Source organism: Harpia harpyja, chromosome 1, assembly GCF_026419915.1.
Source record: "Harpia harpyja isolate bHarHar1 chromosome 1, bHarHar1 primary haplotype, whole genome shotgun sequence".
NCBI classification, from domain to species: Eukaryota; Metazoa; Chordata; class Aves; order Accipitriformes; family Accipitridae; genus Harpia; species Harpia harpyja.
Genome location: NC_068940.1, coordinates 12,986,154 through 13,002,111, shown reverse-complemented (window position 1 = coordinate 13,002,111; position 15,958 = coordinate 12,986,154). Strand labels below are relative to the sequence as shown.

The following is a 15,958-nucleotide window of genomic DNA, read 5'->3' as shown; positions in this document are numbered from 1 at the left end:
ACCCTTTCCTTATGACTGGGGTATCTTGCTATTTGTCTAAAAAGTGTTTAATGCAATATCTTTTTACATAGCACATTATGTAACATTGCACAGCATTCATCTTGGTAGAAATTTCAATTCCATTTGCTGATACTGTTCTGTTTCTATTTTCTTTATTCTGTTTGTTTAGTGGTTGGAATTTGACTTAAACAGGTGGGTCCCTGGCAGGTTTCGGGAAACCACCAGTCATGTAATTCATCTATTGTTTTGTCTCATCTATGACATGTTTTAAATGCTTTCCAAATTAAAATTGAGCTCACAATTGTGACTAGTTATGTACTAGTCCCATTATTTTTGTGTATACAATCTTTGCTTTACTTAATAGTAACTCTTCTGTCTTTTATGTACTGACTTCCTCTGATATTTTTGGTTTCTCTGTGTGTTCTTAATGGATTGTTTCCCAAGGCAAGATTCAGCATTTTAGGCGTCTACTGTATCTAAAGATGTTCAGAGCCCGTCACCCATGAACCACCTTTTAATAAATGTAAGTCTGAGCACAGCTTTATGAACTTCCTGCTGAACATCAGAGACTCCAGTGCTAGACTTTGGAATTGCAGCAATTGGAGTTGCAACAATTCCCAAGCCCAAAACTCAGATGGAGATTATTCTTTCGTGTCCATTTGTCCCCCTCGCTTTCTCAAATTACCAGGTTGTGGACCCAAGGCCTTCCATGCACTTGCAGTGATAATATTTTTTTAAAAATCTACAAATTGACTTGTGAACTATGATCACGCTAGTATGACTCCTGTGAAAAGATGTGCTCCTACCTCCACCTCCAAATAGTCAAATAAACCTTATTTTCCTATTGCCAGCTACACAAACTATAAAATTCCCTCTCAGGCCACTGCACTCTTTGATTTAAAGCATCAGATATGATATACTTTGTTCTTGTTTTTGCATAGTGACAGGCATTATGGTACCTAAGTAAGCCTCCCTTGGTTTTGGCATGGTTGATAGTAGTTGCTAAGTCCTACTCTCTGAGATAGATCTTAACTGGTTTGTCTTTTTGAAACTTGTTCTGAAATTTGCCTTAAACCACATTGTTTTTTCTGTTGGTTGGGGTTTTTTTTTCTCTGCCACATCTGTAACTTCCTAATTTCTTGATTACTTTTTTTCTTCAAAATTTCAGCCTCCTAATATTAGTCTTCATAATCTCTTAGAGGCTGTGGTTTCATATTAATATATTGGTGCTGCTGAAACAATATGTTCCCCTTAAATATCATAGTGCTTATTCCAGTGCTTCCTTAGCTGTCTCTTCTGACTAGCAATAGTATCAATATTGCTACTTGTACTTTAATCCAGATACATATAATTTCTGTAAAGAAAAAAAAAATCCAGTACTTTATAAAAGCAGATTTTTACAGGGCAAAGTAGCTTTTGAGGATTGGGACCACCTGTAACTAATAATCCTGGCTTCTATACTGACTTGCTTTGTAGCCTGAGGGAAGCCACTTTCACAGCTCTGCACCGTTTTCTATGTATGGCAGCATGTGTTAACTACTTAATTAGTGCTTTATGGAGTTATCAGTTTAGGGGTTTTGTCTGTGAGATTTTTTCCCTTTGTCAGACTGTTCATAAATATGACAACAGTCAATGAAGTAGAAAGCCTAATGTCTTAAACAGAAGCTGATTGCTTCCCTCAGCAATATGAATAGTACGTGCCCAAACACTACCCGTGCATGTGTGATCCATCCTGCTGTGTAAGGGCAGCTCGCTGCCTCCAGTTCCTCCCAGCTGCTGGCTGAGATTGGTGCATTGCCTTGTCTGTTCACTGCTTTTGGCTGTGGTTATTTTCTTGTGATTTATCCTGGGCATGGTTGGGGGGGGGGGTGTGTTTGTTTATTTTTATTTGCTTGTTTATTACTATATTTTTTATTTCAAAATTTGGTGAAAACGTGTTCTTATGATGGGCGTTTTCCCAAGACTCATGGCCATGTTCAAGATCTTTGCTATCTGTGCAAATCCCACAACGTGGAGAACCATACCATTTGTACTGGGGTCGAGCTGTGGGGCAAGATGATGTGAAGACAAATGCCTCCTGTGTTTTCTAGTAGTTGCCTGCAGTAATATGGGACAAAACCTAATTGAGGGAAGATATCATGTAAGTTTTCCTCATGCAAAGCATCTGATCCAAGTCTTTTATTCTCAGTAGTCTCCTACTGATGACTTTAGGACTTTCTCGGGGTTTTTTTTGTTGTCGTTGGTGGGGTTTTTTTAGTTAGTATTATTATTATTTAATGTAGGAAGAATAAAGAATTCTGGATATTTTCCATGAGTTCTCCAATTCAGGCATGTCCTCGCAAACTCAATGATCCTAGCTAGTATTGCCAAAAAACAAACAGGAGAGATCAGATTCAGCTTGAGAACACAGGTTGTATTTACTCCTTTCCATCATACCTCATTTCAGCTGTTGCCAATAGATCATACTTAGGACTTATTCTTCTCCAACAATATAAAAGGACAAATTTGGCGAGGTGATACACTGTTCTGAATTTCTTTTCCAGTTCAGAGCATCTAAGTATCCAGCACCTGTTACAGGGGATACCCAAAGATACCTTTCATCATCCTGCTTTTAATGTGGGCTTATTTTCCCAGCATATTGGGAAAACTGGTGGAGAGATTGCCTCTAGAACAATTTGTGAATGCCTCTTTAGATGTGGTGTAAATAGCAGTTGCGTACTCTAAAGGCAGGGTCTTTCAGAAATCTTCTTGGCTCAAATCCTTGACTCTCCAGTGTGGAGACTACTTTCCGTTGAGTACCTCTGAATCAAAGGTAAGAACCTGCTTGGCACATGCATTTCTGAATGTGCTGTTTGTCAGAGGTCTCTAGAGCTGTGTTTACACTTCCCTGAGACCTCTAATCTTCTTTTTACCCGTACTTTCCCTCCTGGGTGTCAATGCCCAGCTCTGTTGATTTTTTGCTCCGCAACCCTTCAGGCAGCAGACGTGCTCGAGGAGCTGGCAGCCCTCTTGCTTAAATGCAAGGCTCAGGACTAAACACCCAGCACTGCAATATTTAGTTTTTTGTAAGAGGTACCCAAAAGCCTCAAGTGAAGACTCAAGAGACTCCTCCTTTGTGCTTCCCCTTCCCGCCCCAGCCAGTTATTTCTGTCAAGGTCAGTGATTTCTGTTAAGAGGGTGCTGCTGCAGAACGGAGTGCCTGTGTTAGTAGCAGCCAGCAACATTATGTATTGCAGGTTACCCGAGTACAGGGTATATAGCTGGCCCTGTTAAGGCACGCAGCTGTGTGCGCTTGTGTATTGGAAGATGGCCTCTCTGCTGCAAGCTCGTATGGCTTCAGGTAATCTATTCATTGGCCACCTCTTAATGAACCTGTTGGTGAATATCCCACAGGAGGTTGAGACATCTTCTACTAATAGCAGACATTAGACAGTGACTGGAAAGACACATGTACTTCCTTGAGGTATATATGTAAAACCAGAGGTGCTTCTTCCCAGCAGGGATGCTCACTCCAGATACTCTGAGTGCTCGGAGCTTGGGGTCTCCTGTAAAGCTTAATACATACACGTCAGGGTCCTGAACCTCTGAAAGTCCTCCAGCCCTCTTTGTCTGCTACTTTACTGCATTGAAATGTTTTTGTGGGCAGCTGTGAATGGAGCTCTTGCAAACTCTGGTATTGAAAGCCTCATCTATGTGATAAGAATGATATGTGAGTACTTATTGACATGTTGTTTTCAAAAAGAAGATAAATGAAAGTATTCTGCCAACGTAGTGGTGCTATACCCATCTATCTAAATCTCATTAATAATTTAGCTGAAATGTTTTAGAAGGTTTTGATGTCCTTAAAAGAATTATGTCATGCATACATGGCATGTATATGTTCGTGACTATACAGGAAACTGCCTGGGATGTCTTTTGGCAGTACCTGTTCTAGGCTAGCCTTACGTTAGCGCACTCTTATTCCACAGGAAGAGAGCCATTTTTTAGATCACTTTGGGGATTGGATTAAATTGCAATGAAGTGCTCTTAATATAGAATGTGTTCACCTCAGGAGTTAGTGTGAAATAGCTGGGTATACTTCAGGTTTAAACCTTAGCCTATTTTGTGATGCCTTTCCTCTGTAGATGAGCCCCAAGAGATGTCCTTACTTAATTCTCAAATTTGAGAGCATTTTGAATGAATGCTGTGGTATCATAACCTGCAGCTCCAAGAATATCGAGATAAGAGGGTTCTTGCCTATGAAATGTTCCCAGTATTAAAAGGCCTCAAAAAGGAGTCTGTAACCTGGGGAAAGTTTTTCTTATTTGTACTTATTTGTGAGAAAAAGAAATACAACTAACTCTTTGCTTCCTCCATCAAATACTTTGGTGCATGCTACTGTGAATTATGGCTGGAGTTTCTTGACTGGAGTAATATCAGAGGTGCTTAGGAATTTTCATGTATATTTTTTTCTTTCAGCCACCTTGAATAGCAGCTAAAATGGTGAGAATGATCATGTGCACTGTTTTCTCTTTGTCCGTAGTATCCTGACTATAGATTCAATGGAATAAAAATCACTCCAAAATGAGTCTAAAACTGCAGTGGAAAGGGAGAAGACAGCAATCCTAATTTATCTTGATGCCATGATAAAGGAGAGAAAGAATTTGCTGACCTGAGCAGTGTTTGTTTATATGTTTCTGGTGAAATAATAAGGATGAGATGTATTTGGAAAGCCTTTTGCAGTTGGTAGGAGGGGGACATTTTTTTCCACTGTAAGACTGTGGAAAGTTTACTTAATACCTTATGCATAAAAATGCACGGTTCCTTATTGAAGAAAGTAAAATTTAATCAGACTTTTTAAGAGATTTGTTGCCAAATTACATATTAATGTTATCCTTGTTGTTTTTATGGGGATGATCTTAATAAGCGTTAGGTCTAGTATTTTGTTATTCCCATCTTTTTAAAGTATGTAAACTTTCTTTTATTCCCACTTATGTGACTTAAAATAGTCAGACTAAGGTAAACCTATTTAACTTGAAGGTGGAGAAATGCCATTTTCTCTTGCATTGATTGCCCACTTTCAGTAGTAGAATTTCATGTTCTGATTAGTTGCATTTTTGGTTGGCATTACGAGTCTATCTTTACATGGATGCTTATGCTCCGAGAAGGAAAGACATTCAAAGGCAAAAATAATTAAATAGGCTATAACCTACTAAAGTCCAATACAACCAGTAATGTTTCCCTCTTCCTAACAGTATCGTTGTAAACATATAAATATATTTGATTGGTGCTGTAAGTAATCAAAGAAAACGAGAAAACTCTCTACAAGAGGGAAGAAATGGCTGCTATAGACCATGTTAATGTGACATGGCAGCCAAGATAAAAACTGGTGTAGGATGGAAAAACTTTTGAGTAGAGAAATATTACCAAGGGTACATGTGTGTATGTGTTTATCTTCTCATGTTAATTTTGTCCACAATAACGGTGTCCTGTAAGAAATGTAGATTTTATAGGAGCAATGCTTCAAAGTGACATTTAAAACTAACACTTATACAAAATATATGGAAAAGAGTAGGAATTAAAGGGCATGAGAAAAGGGCTTTTTAGGAATTGAAGATAGATATTGACAATCAACCCTGCCAGCCACTGCAGGATGGTTTACTGCTGAGTTGTAGTTACCTGTTGCTGATGTTTCACGGAGTACTACTGCAATAATTTGCCAGTTAATCTGTGCTTAAAACCCACATTCTTTGTGTATGGAAAAGTGACATAATTGCAAAAACAACAGAGGGTGGCTGAAGAACATCTAATGGTTCCCTGTGTCACTATTTCCTTGAAACAGAATCAAGGAGTGGCTAACACTATTAGAAAAGATAAAGTTACAACACACACACACTCCCTCGTTGGGAATAAGAGTTTTGAGGAGGTTTCAACACCAGCGGCAGGGTGTCACAGTGATCAGCAGCCCATAATTTGAAGAAGTATTGCCCTTTCCCCACCCCTCTCCTCCCAGGCATCTTTGGGGATGCCTGTTCTAATGCTGGAATATGTGCAGCCTATTATTGGTTGCACTGTTTTGTGTGCTGCATCGATGTAATACCATATTCTGGAAGGATTTAATTAAAGTGTATCTTTCTTTCATAAATGACCTATACCTTCTGAACACTATTTCAGAAACACAGACCAAACCAGTATTTTAGGTGAAATGTACAATAAATTCAGAATTCTTTTTCTTCTTGCAAATATTTATAGTGATGTTTCAAAGGAAGCTGGGACTTTTGTTTGATTCCAAAATATAAGTGCTGTAAATACATATACTCAGACAAAAATGAGCACATGTATAGGTTTTTTTTAGAACCTCATTTTGAATTTCTATAATCTATGCCAATACACTACAATTCTAAGAAATAATTTCTGTGTAATTGCTGAAGCAGAGGTGGAAAAATTACTGGAAACTGTTATATATGATGCTTGCATTGCAGTATCACTGTCTGGGGTTGGTGTCTCGTGTGAAATATTTGATGTAGTGCAGAGTTAAGACTCGAAAAGCTTAACAGTATTTATAGTTAGACCTTGATAGTACATATGAACATGTAGCGAAACACCACTGTTCGTAGCCAAAAGGGGAACATGAGGCAACCTGCAGTGGACAACTGACGTGAAGTCTTGTGGATTATATATACAGGGGACTATAAAGTACTGAAAGTATACAAAGGACTTAGGAAAAAATACAACTTCTAGCACTGATTTTTTTTTTTTTAATTTAAATTTTTCCCAATCAGTTTTGCAGATCATATTTTTCCCTCTCCAGTACTTGAGTTGTAATCAGTTACAATTACAGTGTTAGTTTTGCAGTTAACATTGTAAGAAATTGTTGTTGCTGGTGTGTGTTCATTTGCTTATTCAAGTGGCATGCTTATTAACCATTTTGTCACTTAATGTAAGAGAGGACGTGGTTGGTGCGTGAGGGTACAGGAAAGGTGGAGGGTCCCTGAAGCTCCTTGTGAGCGCTGCAGACTTACCTGAAGATACAGAGTGATTTTTGTGACTGAGAGATTACTTTCAGTGCAGATGAATGCCAAGCAATGAGGAGGGGACAAAACAGACTTCTATGCAAAGCTATGCCTATAGCGAAACATAAAACCGTGCCTGGACAATGACTGGTTCCTGGCTATGTGTTATTGCTCAGGAAAAGGGCATTGGGTTTGTTTTGCTTGGGTAGTTTTCTGCAAACAGCTGCTCAGTGCTAGTTTAAAAAAGAAAAAACAAAAAAAAATTGTTAGAAATTATTATGGAAAAGGAGCAGAGGACAAAAGAGAAGGCTTGAATATGCCGTGTTATAAATCCCCATCTTGAATATTGTGTGCCATTTTGGACCCTGTTCCAAGATTTAGTAGAAGATGCATGGAGAATGACAGGCTTGGGCTGGCTTCTGGAAGAAGAAGAAAGGGTAAATAAGATTGGGACTAATAAAGCTGGAGAAGGCATGTGATGAGAGGGATGAAGAAAGTAAAGATGACAAAACCATAGTGGTTTCAAAAGTAAATTGGGCAACCCCATGGGGATAAGGATTTAATTTACACGGGTTTGGGTGCAGCCTATGGTTCTGGGCATGCAAATTTTAGGAATTGCTAAATTTCTGGTGGCTGGATTTGGGGAAAATACTCCGACAGCATCCGTCACACCTCCCATCTTCTTATGCTTGCTCCTTAGACATCTGTGCTAAGCCTTTCAGAAACATCATACTCTGTCAGACAAACCTTTGAATTAAGTGTACCACCACTAGTACATGTGTACTTAAAAAGAAGCATGCAAAAGACGCTTGGCTGTTTTTAGAGCACCTGTTTGGATGTGTCCCCAGTGTTGTTGCAGGGAGGGGAGTGTTTGTATTCAAGACTTGCTACGTAAGCTAAACTGAACTTCTCAAGAACTTGGGAGACGGTAACAGTTGGGCGCGAATAGCTTAGAGAAGAGCTTGGGATTTTAACTTTTGGACTGTTGTCAAGTTGTGTGTTACTTGGTTTGGTTTTAACTCTGTTTATCTAGATGTCTGGCATCATGCGTTTTAATTGTTGTCCCCCTTATATTTTGGAGAGGTGCCTTTTTTCTGTCTTCTGCCAGTGGAATGGGGATGATGATACCTTTGCTGTTCTGCCCCTTTTCCAACTTCTGTATTTTGTGTCCGTCTTCGTTTTGAATAAGACCAGTTCCTTTCTTATCTGTTGCCCGTAGCTTTTTTTTTTCTCTAAGAGCAGCTGCTTGAAAATGGTGACTGTTATCAGGTTTTGATCAGCAGCTGCAAAAGCAAGTAGTCCTCTTCATTTCGTTTTGCATCTCTTATTGTGAAGCTTTGCACAGTAGTAGTATGTCTTCACCTTTGAGAAGATCACATTACATTAACAGTTTGCAGTTGGAAGGGTTTTTTATAGCTATAAGAGCTGTTTGTTTACCTCTTAAATAAACATAGTTCCGCACTAGTTGACAATATCCAGGGTAAATTGTCTTTTTTCCAAACCCTTATTGGTTTTGGAAGGCTCAGTTTGAAAGGAGAAGGCTGTGGTGTTTTGTTTCTTTGATATGCTCTCTCCATTAATGTATTAAAAAGCAGAACTGCTTTTGGTTTATTACGAAATCTGTATTTTAGAATTGTAAAATATAGTTGTAATTAACCTGAAAATAAGTAACCTCAATGCCAGATTTTCACATGAGGAAATCTACGGCAATACTGTTAATTCTCTCTGGCACTTTTTTAAATTTTCATCCTCATTCGCTGCAACATGTGTCCAAGACTGTCCAGTGATGCAAGCTTTGTCTATTTATATATAGCATGAAGTACTGCTTTATGGCTCTTAGTTGTCTCTTCACTTTTGAGGACCAAATGCCAAAAGAAAGAGCCCCCTACACTTTAAGGTGTGGAAGGTCACAAACTTACAGCAATAACAACAAACACTAACCAACGTATTTTAACTCTGTTGGTGCTGTTTTCTAATCCGTACCAGCTGGGCAAATCTCCCTGCGCAGCGGTATGGTTTCTAAAGCCATCAAGTTTTGGTTCCAGTCTAAGTATCCTAAAAGTGTGTTTACAAGATTGGATGTGGGAGACTTCTTCCATGGAACTGCAGCTGTCCCTCGTTTGCAGTTTGAAACTGCAACTATTGACAAGTGCAGACAGAGCTTACGTAAAAACTCGGAAGGTCTCTTGCCGATTTGATAAGCATGAAAAGTGGTGTGTGGTGTTTACATCTTGGTCTCTCTTGCCAAAAGTTTTGTCTCTCAAAGTGTATAATCATTGTCTCTTACATCTCAGACGTAACTTTCTGGTATTTGAGTATGTCTTTGGAAGTATGAGTTGTGGGAAAAGATCTGTGCAAAGCTCTTACACAAGTTTACTGACTCTTCTTTTGGCTTAGTCTAGTCTACTGTGCTGTCCTGGTTCTCCACTTTTTTCACTATGGGTAGGACAGAAGCCATAAAATCTTGTATCAAGGTTTAGAAATCAGAGGTGATTTCAGTTGTTTTAATTTCTTTTTCCTATGGAAAAACAAACCATTGTGGCCAGTGATACCATTTCATCTTGTGTTCCTAATGAAATATGGGGCAACAGTGGTGTTCCTGCAAATTCCCTTTGAAGGGAATTCTTTTAAAGGAATGTAATCAACGTAGTGTGGTTTGCAAGGGAAAAGTATAAAACACATCCTTCATCAATATCATATTTGGTATGCATCAAATTTTTATTTATTCTGCTGAAATGAAAAAAGGAATTTGATAAGCCGTGAAAAATTTAGGAACAAATGTGAAACTTCTGTGACAATATAAAATATTAATTTTCCATTTAATTTTGTTCACCTCTGTTGTCTCTGAGACTGATCACAAACTGAATTCAGTTTCTTACTCTTCACTTTAACCAATTGAAAAATCTTGTTGTGTTTAACTTCTTCACAAAAGTGATATGGGAAGAGGATTAAATCACTAACACGACAAGAAAGACTTTTAAAAGTAAAATAAGAATTTATTATTGTATAGCTCCTTTGACAGACAACTTGCCTAATTAATCATAACAGATTTGTAATCAAAGATTTATTTATTTTAAAATATTTGATATAAAGACTTCATTTATAGCTGAAGGCAGTTTCTGAAATACAAATAGAAAAATGTATGATGTTCTGAATTTTAATTTCGTTAGTCTTTCTCTTAATATCTCTCATACTGCATACAGGTCCAAGTAAGCAACATTTGAATACAGTTAAAATGTGGAGATATAGGATATTCCAGTTATTTAGGTGAGCCTGTTTAATGTCTTCACTAGACCCACGAGTGTTTGAAGTATTTTGTAAAAAAAAAAAAAAAAAAAAAAAAAAATTAAATTAAAAATCATAGCGTTGCATATTATTAGAACTTTAAAAATATGGCTTTTTCAGAAAGATAATGACAAATTGAGCAAGATGCATCAATGGCATTTAATTAACTTATTTATATGTGGTTTAACTGTACTTTTTAGGACATCTTATGCATGATCTTCTGAAGTATCTGTTTGTGAGATAAGGGCTGTGGGTTTCCAGCAGATTTTGAAAATGTCTCAGACCTCAGTTTTCAGGAAAAGGCTTTCAAAACTTTCCTGTCTTGGCCTGTAACACATTTTTCCAACATTTTTAGCACTACTGTGCCCGCCCCCCACGCGTACTCCATTACTTTAATCCAACAAATGTTATGGAGATTTTACATGGAGACTTTAACATACAGATGGATTATAGATCCAAGATGTTCTCTTATTTTCTCTTATGAATGCTAACTATTCGGTATTATGTTTCTAATGTGGAGTACAGAAAAACCTGTCCCTTCTGTGTCATGAGGAATGGCCTGTTTACTTGCATGCCTTCAAATTCCGTCCATTTAAGTGACTGGGAACAAGACCAGAAAGACATAATGCTCTATTTGCCAATTCTAATAGCAAAAATTGTTTAGACTTGAGAAATATCTCATTGTCTATGAATCCATTAAAATATCCGTCACTGCACGGGTCTTATTTCCCTCTCACAGAACTATAGTCTGTATTTCTTCATTTCCATTTTACTTTAAAGACTATTATGCTTTATATGATCTTGTCAATCAAGTTCTTTATTTTGCTTATTGTAAGTGTCATTTTCTTCTGTATATTAACGTCTCATGGCGTTTGAAACAAAAGGCTCCTGCTTTCTCTTTGCAATTTTGATGCTGTTAGATGACTTAAAGATGTTGGAAAGGGAGAAAGCAGAGCGTTAAGCTACTGAAGTGCATTGGTATTAGAAATGTTAAATAAACCTTTCCCTCCTAAAAATAGGTATATGATGATTGGTCTGTTTGGCTTGTTTAAAGTGTATTTTCTCACAACGCTAAAATGAATTTGTTGGATCACTTTGCTACTTTAGTTTTGCTCTGTGCAGTGTGTCTATGTCTGTAACATTTCAGCAACTTCCAGGGGACTGACTTTCATATTTACTGTGTCGTCTTAGTATGACTAGCGTGTTTTCATGCTAATAGAGATTTTGAAACTGCTGAGGTAATAAAATGTAATTAATAGAACGTTATTGTTTAAATTATTTCCAGGTACATCCACCTTTATGGAAGCATTAGCAGCCAATGGTACAACCAACATACAGACATCTGTAACGGGAGTGACAGCCAGCAAACGAAGGTTTATTGATGACAGGAGAGATCAACCTTTTGATAAAAGGCTACGTTTCAGCGTGAGACAAACGGAGAGTGCATACCGGTACAGAGACATTGTTGTCAGGAAACAAGATGGATTCACACACATTTTGCTGTCAACAAAATCATCTGAAAATAATTCACTAAATCCAGAGGTCTGAACAATTCTGATTTTGCGGGGGGGAGGGTGCTGGGGGAATTCTAAGTCCTTGCCTCATTTATGCCTGTTATTCAGGCACAAACACCCAAAACAAGATTCAGGCTGTTGCTTGCAAGGTGTTACACATAGAATTGACTTTAAGTGGAATTCAGTTGAGTTTAAGAACTATGTTATCTGAACATGTAGATGTCTCTTATAAGACATGTGGTGATTTACAAAGTGCAACTTTAAACAAGCTTTAGACTGAATTAAGGTTCTTTTTTTCTGAACTGGCTGCATATGCCATCTGCTGTCCAAATTACAGAAATGCTGAATGAGTGCTTTAGTTACAGATAACATCCAATAGATCTTTTCTTAATGATTTCATTATCTTAGTCTAATTAAATTTTTGAAATGCAAAGCTTCTAATACTTTTTTAAAACTTTCTTATTTTTGGATAATGAAAAAACTTAACTTTTCTAATATGATGGTTGAGTGGATCCCAAGGAAAAATGAAAGATGTCAAAGAACCCATGGGGGGAGGAGGGGAGAACAGTATGCTACTTTTTAATGATGGAATAAGAAGATTCTAATGAATTTTTGATTTTTCAGGTAATGAAGGAAGTCCAAAGTGCACTGAACACAGCAGCTGCAGATGACAGTAAACTTGTGCTGTTCAGTGCAGTTGGTAGCATTTTCTGCTGTGGTCTTGATTTTATTTATTTTATACGACGTTTAACAGATGATAGAAAAAAGGAAAGCACTAAGATGGCAGAAGCTATTAGGTATGTAAGATTATCTTCAATCATATGAGTGGGTATTCTTCATCATGTAGTCTGGCTTGTTTTATGGTTTTTTGTTTCAAAAGCCTTTAATTCAACAAGATCTCAGACATTGACCTGTTAGGTAATATAGTGTGCAGCACTTTTTTTTTATACTCCCTGTCCCTTTCTATTTGGGTTGTCATTTCATACATCACTGTTTTTACTACTAAAATTTAACTATGAAAACTGGTAGTATAGTAATACTCCTCCAGTTGAAGCCAATTTTAAGACTTAAACAGCCATAGGGTTTCAGGAAAAATCTAATACACACAAATATAAGATGTGCATTGAATGAGTAACAGTATAGTACATTCACAGCAGTGGAATGATGGATATTTTAGAGGAGTAGGTTAGAGTAGGTGAACATCATCCCAATGCTACATACCAAACCTAAGGTTTAAACAAAACGAGCTGAACTAACATAAACTAGAAGAATATATATGGAAAAAAAGTATGGATCTTGGAGACACATTTTAACAGTGCAAACAAGCAGCTTATAATTTGAACACTGGTTTTTGAGGGTCTGGGCTCTTGGATTAGCTCTTGTATGCTTCCAGAGTATCTATATTCCTTCAGAGACCTATGTTCTGTTGTTGTTATCAATATTCACATCCCTAAAAAAGGCCTTGTAACATGTAAAGCCTGTTTCATTGGAGGCACAGTTAGCTCATTGAGATTATGATAGTTACTTTTTTCAAAGGCAATTTTTCAATCATTCCATGTAATAGTTGCTCATGCAGTGACTTCAGATGTGGCCAGGGGACAGAGGCTCTTAACACTCAGCTGCTGTCACTAGTTTAATTCAGGCCCTTCCAGAAGCCTGATTTGTCAGGCTGATTATTCATTGTTAATAAAATGGATAAAGGTAACCTAAAACACCTATGACACACCGCTCCCCCCCTTCAAGTATAATAATGGTATTTTTCATATATATGCTAGAGATGGTAGTCTCTGGAATATTCAGACATGATTAAAATTATCTTAAGTCTCTGGATGGCATGTTTGTATGACAGCTTGCATAAGATGGTTCCAGAATTTTTTTTGCATTCATCTATTTCAGTTCACTAGAATGAGTTAAGAAGCATGATAACCTTTAGTGATGGATGCAGTATCGTAAAAATGTCCCGTTTCACAGAAATACAAGAATGTGTTATACAGATAAAGAGCAAACTTCAAAATTGCCACTAAATCCCCCCCCCGTTTTAAAATTTTGATAACAATCCCATATTTCAGCATCTAATACTGAAATGAAAAATCATCTGTCATTCAGAGCAAAGGAGTGCTTTACAGGTGCTGACAACTGTATATTGTACATTGTATTCTAATCAGAATTTGTCATGTACTTGAAGTAAATATGGACAACTTCTTCATTATATGTGGTAGTTACTGAGAAATGTCTGCACCTCAATTTCAATGTTTTAGAAGTCTCTACTTAGTCTAATGCATGGTACACAAACATGCTTACTTTTTCCTAAGAAGCTCTTGAAGGTATTTACTATTTGAGAATGGAGAAGCATGTAAGCATCCATACTTTGTGGGTAGTGGAATGAATTGTCATTTTGTCTTGATAATGAGGATGAGAACACGCATTTGTAACTTAATAGCATAGCACCCATGGCACTATGACCAACCAAGAGAGGGAAGATGAGAAGGGGAAGTTTACAGGTGTGAGAAACGTGATAATGGAGCTCTACTATTTATGGCTTGTTCATCATTTAAAAAGGCAGATTTATTTATGAAGAAAAGCTGTCTCCCACAAGTCCAGAAATACTCCTTAAGGAAACTCATTAATGCTTTGCCCATCTTCACTTACACCTATATACCTTACACTTTTACTTAAAAATATAGATACATTATGCCAATGTCATACGTAAACACAGTGAAGACCAAAGCAGAGCTGTAACCATGGTTTTGGTGCCCAGAGGTGAGTTATGACTTACAGCCTCATCTAAGAGAGGGCTGTGAGGCATGTGAATATACCACAAGTGCTGTATCAGCTGGTGCTTGTAGGAGGGGCATTAAATCCACACCTACCCAATTACTGTGCTTTGTTGGGCTGGGAGAAATTCTAGGCTTTCACAGAATTGGAGACTGGTTGAGGTTAGAAGGGACCTTTGGAGGTCATCCTGTTGAACCTGCCCCTGCTCAAGCAGGGTCACCTAGAGCAGATTGCCTGGGACCATGTCCAGGCAGGGGTTTTGAGTGTCTCCAAGGATGTAGAGTCTACAACCTTGCTGGCTGCCTGTTCAGTCACCCTGACAGTGAAAAGGTGTTTCCTGATATTTAGAGGGAACCTCCTGTGTTTCAGTTTGTGCCCGTTGCCTCTGGTCCTGTCACTGGGGACCACTGAAAAGAGTGTGGCCCTGTCCTCTTTGCACCCTCCCTTCAGGTATTCATGCACATTGATGAGATCCCCTCTGAGCCTTCTCTTCTCCAGGCTGAACAGTCCCAGCCCTCACAGCCTTTCCTCATGTGACAGATGCTCCAGTCCCTCAGTCACCTTGGTGGCCCTTTGCTAGACCATCTTCAGTAGCTGCACATCTCTCTTTCACTGGGGGAGCCCATAACTGGACACCAGTGCTGAGTGGAGGAGAAGGATTGCCTCCTGCAACCTGCTGGCCACTGGCCAACACTCGTAATGCAGCTCAGGGTACCATTAACCTTGTTTGTCACAAGGGCACATTGCTGGGTCAGGTTCCACTTGGTGTCCACCAGGAACCCTAGCTCCTTTTCTGCCACCCTGCTTTCCAGCTGTTTGGCTTCCAGCATATATTGGTGCCTGGGGTTGTTCTTCCCCAGGTGCAGGACTTTGCACTTCCCCTTGTTGAACTTCATGAGGTTCCTGTCAGCCCATTTCTCCAGCTTGTTGAGATCCCTCTGGATGGCAGCATGAGTCTCTGGCATATCAGCCCAGTTTTGTATCATTAGCAAACTCGCTGAGGGTACACTCTGCCCCATCATCTAGATTGTGAATGAAGCTGTTCAACAGTACTGGACCCAGCACAGACCGCCAGAGGTGCAACAGTAATTACTGGCCTCCAACTAGACTTTGCACCACTGATCACCACCCTCTGGGCCAGCCATTCAGACATTTGTCAGTCCACCTCACTGCTCAATCCAACTCATACATCAACAGCTTGTCTGTGAGAATCTTATGGGAGGCAGTGCTGAAAGCCTTGCTCTGAAGTCTAGGTAGACAATATCCACTGCTCTCCTCTCATCCACCAAGCTAACCACCTCATCGTGGAAGGTTATCAGGTTGGTTTTGAAAGTAATGTTACTGTCAAGATTAATTATTACTGAGCTTTCAAGGGCTGGTATATTTTACTCT

At 38.6% G+C, this 15,958-nt stretch overlaps 1 protein-coding gene across 2 annotated transcripts in view; it reads left to right on the top strand.

The window, feature by feature from the left end:
* Positions 1–15,958, top strand: part of CDYL (chromodomain Y like) — a 106,648-nt gene that overhangs the window by 82,771 nt on the left and 7,919 nt on the right. For both annotated transcript variants that reach the window (XM_052779858.1, XM_052779849.1), the window contains 2 exons: positions 11,563–11,819; positions 12,416–12,588. In XM_052779858.1, the coding sequence (XP_052635818.1) occupies positions 11,563–11,819; positions 12,416–12,588 (430 nt within the window). The remainder of the gene's footprint in view (positions 1–11,562; positions 11,820–12,415; positions 12,589–15,958) is intronic.